This window comes from Echinops telfairi, unplaced genomic scaffold, assembly GCF_000313985.2.
Source record: "Echinops telfairi isolate 266 unplaced genomic scaffold, ASM31398v2 ScPeMD7_2010;HRSCAF=2546, whole genome shotgun sequence".
Taxonomy (NCBI): Eukaryota; Metazoa; Chordata; class Mammalia; order Afrosoricida; family Tenrecidae; genus Echinops; species Echinops telfairi.
This window is the reverse complement of record NW_022105908.1, coordinates 15107998-15115166: the sequence shown is the minus strand read 5'-3', so window position 1 is coordinate 15115166 and position 7169 is coordinate 15107998. Positions and strand designations below refer to the sequence as shown.

The 7169-nt window shown below is 51.1% G+C and overlaps 1 protein-coding gene across 2 annotated transcripts; it reads right to left on the bottom strand.

Moving 5' to 3' along the window:
* Positions 1-3512: 3512 nt before the first annotated feature.
* LOC101650065 (pulmonary surfactant-associated protein A) lies at positions 3513-6391 on the bottom strand. Of its 2 annotated transcripts, none has more exons than XM_004712975.2 (4): positions 6220-6391; positions 5192-5311; positions 4417-4494; positions 3513-3906 (listed from the first exon to the last, which is right to left on the bottom strand). In XM_004712975.2, the coding sequence occupies exons 1-4, from the start codon at positions 6389-6391 to the stop codon at positions 3530-3532; spliced, it is 747 nt and encodes a 248-aa protein (XP_004713032.1). In that variant the 3' UTR covers positions 3513-3529. The 2 variants fall into 2 exon arrangements, with proteins under 2 accessions (XP_004713032.1, XP_004713033.1); XM_004712976.2 differs by having other exon boundaries at positions 5192-5251; positions 6307-6391.
* Positions 6392-7169: the final 778 nt, after the last annotated feature.

Here is a 7169-nt window from a genome sequence, read left to right as displayed (position 1 = left end):
CAGGGGTCTCCACACAGCTGCTCCAGCACCCAGGGCTGCATCTGGGTAGGTCCATGTGGCTTCTCCTTGGGGATTTCTTGCAGGAAGTCAGCTTTGCAAACTGAAACAGGGAACTGCTAAAGCAGATGCACCTTGCATCACAAAGCAAGAGACCCAAGAACTAGAAAGGCGAGGCTCACTGAGCCATTTATCCCTCCGCCCTTCAATTAATCCCACATGTGCTTATCGGCCAGGTTGGCACAATAAACTAACTCAGGGCTGCAAAAGCCATCCAGGTAGTGGAGTGGAAAATGAAGTACATGATAAAACCATCCACTACTAGGTCATATAGACAGAGGGCATTTAGCATCAGCCACCTAAACGTTCTTTCAAAGGTTTCCCACAGGTCAGGCCGAGAGAGCAGGGCGGCCCACCCAGAGCCCAAATGTGTAATCTGAAGGAGGGGAGCAGACTCTCTCTTTACCTGACAAACCAAGCATTTCCCAGTATTAAATTCCCCACTCATCAGGCAGACGGGGGCTGAGCGAGGCTTCGCTTGAGGAATGCAAGGGTAAAAATGTGGTCTTCCTTGGAAACGGGGGCAATGGAAACTCATGTAAATCCATTGAGGCTTATTCACGCACATTATTTTTGTTCAATGGGACGGTATTGAATCTAGCCTTTGGCACTTGCTCCATGTGGCAACACCCAAACACACTTCACCTGTGAGTTTTAGTGTCCTCACCTAAAAACCTGGACAATAAGACGGGCCCCTGGCATTGTGATAGGATTAAACTGATATGAAATAAGGCATATGAGAAGCACCTGGCAAAGCCTGGAACATCTTGGTACCCAATTACAATATGGTCTAATTATAATAGTAGTTGTGGCGACACTGTTGTTAGCAGCAGTAATTTGTAACAGCAATCAGTATTTCATCCACACTGCAAGGTTAGGGAGACCTGGCGGTATACCAGTTACACATTGGGTTGCTATCTTCAAGGTCAGCAGTTTGAAACCACCAGCTGCTCTGTGGGAGAGAGATGAGGCTTTCTACTCTCTTGAATAGCTACAGTCTCAGAAACCCACAGGGGCAGTTTTACCCTGACCTGTGGAGTGGCTGTGAGTTTGGATTTTGTTGTGGCTGTTTGCAAGATCGAGAAATAAATACAGGAAAACAAATATCCCCAAGGACACCGTGCCCACTCTCAGGACACAGGCTAAGAATGATCGTGTCAGCAGCCTACACCTGTGACCACAGGGCCTGGAGGACTGGCTCTAGGGAGAGAAGACATTCCCAGTTCCAAGACAGAGATAAAACCCAATACGCATTCCCCAGCTAGAAAGAGTTCTCTCCACAACTGCCCTCCTTTACGATTGTAAAGTAAAGCTGTCATTTATGGGCAAGGCACCTGGCTTCTCCTTACTCTAAAGCAGCGGTTCTCAACCTGTGGGTCACAACCCCTTTGGGGGTCGAATGACCCTTTCACAGGGGTGGCCTAAGACCATTGGAAAACACATAATATTTTACAATATATGATTACATATTATTTTGGGATTCATCACTACGCTTTAATTATGTTCAATTTGTAACAATGAAAGTACATCCTGCATATCAGATATTTACATTGTGATTCAAAGCTGTAGCAAAATGGCAGTGATGAAGTAGCAATGAAAATGATTTTATGGTTGGGGGGCGGGTCACCACAACATGAGGAACTGTATTAAAGGGCCGCGGCACTAGGAAGGTTGAGAACCACTGCTCTAAAGGATGCCGATGTCCAAGAGCAGTCAAGCTTCCTGTTGTCTTAGCAAACTAAGGGTCAGCTTCTCCTTCGTCTCTTAATTGCCCGGTACTTATAGTGAAGTATCCTCCCTTTCCCTGTATATACTTCCCTAGGAAACAGGTTCATCGCATGTACCTTCTATCAGTTACTTCCTACACATGCCTGTTTCTCACATATACTGCTAACATTATGCTTATCTCTAAAAGCATCCGATGCGGCTGTTTACGATTCTTTTATTTTATTTCTTTATTTTTAATAAATCATTTTATGGAGGCCTCTTACCGCTATTCTTTTTTTAAATTATTTTTTCTTTCTTTCTTTTTGATGACGAGTGATTGACACACCAGTTGACACCATTGTTCACTTGCCTGCCAGATACTTCCTTTGAGCTGTTCTCCTGAAAGAACTCGGGAAAGTTCAGATTCACACTTTGCCCAATCTATTGTACCTGTGCCCAATGAAGGCTTGCGTGTCTCACCACTAGGTATACTCTCTGAAAAATAAACTAGCTCTCTCCTGATTCCCTTATCAGGATGGAGCCCTGTTGTCTATTGACTTTTTCTTCCTTAATTGTATATGCCCCTCCTAAAGACCCGTTTGACAGGGGGTGGGATGGGGTGGGGGCTGGATCCTACCCAAACGTGACATACAGTTGATTCTAATAAGATGTCTGAGTGAGCCAATAAAAGGAGAAACCAGAACCAGGATGAACGGTGTGAAGGTCTCACTGCAGTCTGAAATGATACAGGGACCTGTACGTCAGCAGGAAGTTGCTTGGATCATAACTGGGCACAGGGGAGTGTCCTGGAGGCAAAGGCCGACTGCTCTTAGGTCAAGGGGCAGAGTGGCAATGTGGACTTAAAGGAGGGGATGCTGACTACCAGTAACCAAGGTTGTGTTGGGCTCCAACATGTTGAGGTCCCTCCAGGTCCTCGCTTGTCCTGGAGAGCCTGATCAGGCGTGGCCCAGAAGTCCAGGCTCCCAGCTAATTCCAACGTGTCTTTGTTATGTGCTGGCAATCGATTGTCTACGTGCCTAATGAAGGCTTGCGTGTCTTTGAACTCAGAGTGGCCCCGTATACAAGAGAACAGAGCACTGACCTATCTTGTACCATCCTCTCAGTCATTTCTCATTTGAGCCTGATTGCAATCACTGTGGCTTGCCACTGCAGTGTTGCATCCCGGCAGCTACTGTGTCATCTTATTGAGGGCCTTCTACTTTACCAAGGAGGCTATCCGTCTCCAAGATGATAACATGTCCTTATCCCCAGACATTGGGAAGCGCTTAGCAACCTCCCAGCCTGTATCACTGTGCTGACCTGGCCCCACTGAACCTCCGCAGGGCTGGGCACGCAGTCCATGGCATAGAAAGAGTTGAGGGGCTTGCCTCAACTGGATGGATGGAGGAGCCTTCCATCCCAGCACTAACCGCCTGCTGTCTATAAACAACAGAGCTGGAAAAGATGAGGAAGAACGAAGTCCCCGTGTCATGCCAAAGGCCCAAAGTGAGGCGGGGTGCCTAGAGAGCCGGGGTGAGAAGGGAAACTCAGAGGTTCAGCAAGCGAATGTCCAGATGGATCAGTGAGCTTGGAAGAGCCAGGGCCCATGGAGGGAAAGAAGAAGCTATGGATGCCTACAGCTTTAATAGCCACAAATCAATTTTGTCGCGGGAAGTTACAATCATCTATAGGCCAGGTGGATGTTCAAGACGGAAGTTGAAAGGGAAGGTAGGGCCGTGCCTCTCCTGTGACTTCATCAGCCTACTCAAAACTCGCAGATGGTCAGGCGGTACTGCAGGCAGTTTCTGTCATTCCACTGCCCATTGGTGTACATCTCCACGCACCTCTCTGTGCCCATGCCCTTGGGCTCCCCTGGGTACCAGTTGGTATAATTCACGGGAGTCCTGTCCAGGTCGTTGAACTCTCCAGGGGTGGTGCCCTCAGTCAGGCCCAGGTAAGCGTATGAGTTGTGCTTCTTCACAAGGCTCGCAATGGCTGCGTTCTCTTCTGGGCTCCTCGGGACAGCAATTTGGCCTCCTGCCTTGGCACATGTCTCTCGAATGGCTTCAAAGTCGACTGACTGCCCATTGGTGGAGAAGATCTTCTCTCCCACTTTCAGCAGGAAGCCCTTCAGGCTGAGGACTGAGAGCAAGGGGCCAGGTCATGCCACTGGCTGCTCCTATCTCTACATCCTGGCTCCCCAACCCAGCTGTCTGCTTGCTCTCCAGTCTCTTCCCCTCTGCCTCTCTGTAGCCCCCTTCTCTCTTCTAATTGCAGTCTTTATAACTTCCCTTCTATGCGCTCCTCCATTTGTTTATAATCCATTCATCCATTTAGCCAATCTTGGGGGCTCCAAGTAGTCCGTGGAAAAATGTCATTAGCTTTGAATATCCTCCCCCCACCCCCACAAGATTTTTAAAGTCAACTCAGACATATTGACTGCCCTATTCTATAGGAATTCTATAGAAAGCATGAAAGACAGGCGTAGGGAACATCTGCTTCCCAGAACTTCGAGAGTTCTATCTACCCCATCTCCTTCTGCGCCTGCATGTCCACACCTATTTTTCACATCCCTAGTTCTGGAGGCAGGTACCGTGGAGGAGAATTGTGGGAAAGCCCCCAACGGTCGAAGGCCTCCAGGGACCCACTTACTTCCCACTGACTGCAGGATCTGATGTCTGAGGTCATGGAGGGTGCTTTGGAGTTCCTCGTCGAGATAAGCTGGAAGCCCTGCAGAGAAACCCCACCCAGGGTGAGGGTTAGCCTGTCCCACTCGCAGGCCTGGCCCTCTGCCCTTTAATGGTCTGTCCTCACTCCCTGGCCTCCAGCTTATCAGACTAGAAATGTTTCCACACTCCCAACAGACCCACCCTTTCTGGCAGTTTTATGCCTATAGAACACCCCGCTCTCCCTACCTTGCTTTTTCTTGACACCACCCTCAACTGGCTGGCTGATGATCTCACTTGGGGGAGGGGGGGGATGGTTCTCCTGCTACTGGGTAGAGTCCCTCCCCCTCCCCTTCCCCATCCAATATGGTACTCTCTACCTCTCTTGATGATTACTCAAGTGTGTAGGAGGTCCCCTCTGCCTGCAGGGCACCCAACCATCCGATCAGCTGGAACTCCCAGTCCAGGCAAGCCCTTTACTCTTTCTGAATGGGCCCAGGAAACGCTCCCCCTCTTTCTGCACACATGCTTCCTTCCTCTCTAGAGCAGGCACAAGAGGCAGCACTCTTCCATGGGCAACTGGTCCCACTCCCCAGATAGCCCTGGCTACTCGAGCTCCTTTGCCTCTTATTTGGATGACCTGCTCCTTGGGGACCTCCCATTGACTGTTGGGTGGCCATGGCTTTTGCTGAATGCGATCCCGGGCGTTGGGCAGCCACGTAACAACGCCACCACTGGCTGATCACCCCAACCCTACTCACCTGGGGGACCCCTTGCTCCAGGGTCTCCTTTGTCTCCATGCTCTCCAGGGGCACCAGGGGCTCCAATCAGTCCATCACGTCCAGGCAGGCCCGGCATTCCTCCAGGGGGACCCATGGGGCCTGCAGGGAAGAGAGGCCATGGACATGTGGGTTAGAGTAAATAAAGACCACTGCAATGTCCAAGTCCAAAACGTGAAGTCGTTATGATAGCAGGCCAGCCCAGACGGCTGGGGGCCGTCAAAGGACCGGCCTACCACTGTGCAGTCCGGGTGGTCCTTTGGCTGAGCCTGCTATATCATTCAGGGTGTAAATGGGAGACAAAAAGCAGAAAAAGCAAGTTAAAAGTGCATATATCACCCAGTCAGCGGTATTCACAGAAGCAGCAATAGTGTGGACTTCAGGACGGTTTTCTGGCACCCTGTTTTATGACTCTTCCCTGAATTTTGTCTGTAGCCGAGCCTCCCTGGGAAGGGAAGACTGAACACCCCTGCCCTGGGGAGAGTGACTTACTGGGTCTTCCTGATAAGGAGAGGGCGTAAAACAAGGTTTTGCCGGAAGGCCAATTACCCACCAACACTCCCTTCGGATGGTGATCAAACACAGATTGCTCTGGACAGGACAAAGGCCGATCAGGGCAGGACTCCTCAGCCAGGCTTTTGAAGATGAAAGGAGGGGGTGAGGGCAGGGTTTCTTGAGGCTGAAGAATTTTGTGGCAATTGTAACTTAGCCTGAGCGTGTCTACTTGAACGATGTGGTGTATTTCCCTCACAGTTTGGTAGAGATGGTTGTCCAAAGACCTCCATTGCTGCTGGGCTGATACCTGTTTTCCTTGGGCACGTTGAGAGCAGACTTTTCAGGGCTGCTCCAACCTAAGGGCCCCAGGAAGCACCCACCATGTCCTGCCACTTAGATGTCCTTCAGACACATGTTGCAGGCCAAGCGTGGAGCCCACAGTCCAGGGTCCTGGGTGGAGGAGCTTCCTGAAGCTTGGTCCTCCTCCTCAGTTAAGGATCTCTTTAGCCCATTACCTGGAGGTCCAGGGTCTCCCTTGGTACCATCTCTTCCATCTCTGCCTGGAAGGCCATGGGATCCGGGGGTTCCAGGGAGACCAGGGCTCCCAACACAAATGTCCTGTACATCACACAGGGTCCCCGACACAACCAGCAAGATGAGGCCCACGGCCAAAGAGCACAGCCACATGGCTCCTCCCCCACAGCTTGTCCTACAGAAGGAAGGAGATGGGCTCAGCTGAAACATCACGCTCCCCGACACCAGGGGTGTGGGATAATCTGAGGACTGGAGAAGACACAGAAAGGAATCTGGGGAGACCGTTCTGAGGAACGTCCATCATCACGGGGCTTCTGAAATGATGTCGCACCCCTTGCACATCACACCTCTTAGGACTTCGCGGTCTGACTGCTTAACCCACTTCACTACTCCTGATGTCAGCTGAATCTTCCAGGTGTGGCGACGCTCTTGATCCAGGTCCCCCCACCCCCACCACCCCCATCCCCAGATTGTTGGGAGGATGGATGGGGCCACTCAGTCATGGACTCTGTTTCTCAGGAATTGGAGCCTTGAAAGTAAAGGGAAACAACCTAGGCCCAATACCTGGGACCCTGCCAAGGGTGGGAAGCCCCCTTTCCTCTGATTGGCATTCCCTATCCCCCTACCCCCCAGCCCGCAGACACTGTTAAACCTCAATGTTAAACCTGGTGAGAAGCATGGCAGGGGACAAGTACACTTTCATGCCCGTCTTGCACTCAGTGGCGATTCAGCGGAGACTCTTCCTTCCTGCCTGGGCCCCAAGCAAGGCTATGGCTGCCGAAATGGTCGTCATTGTCTGCAGCACGGTGCTCTGGGGAGGACTCAAGACAGGGGGGATCCAAGGACCGAGGGGACAAGAACAAACTCACCCACACGGAGAGCCTCAGGTGACTGGGTCTGAGGGAGGTGTGGGAAGCACCATTTATAGGAC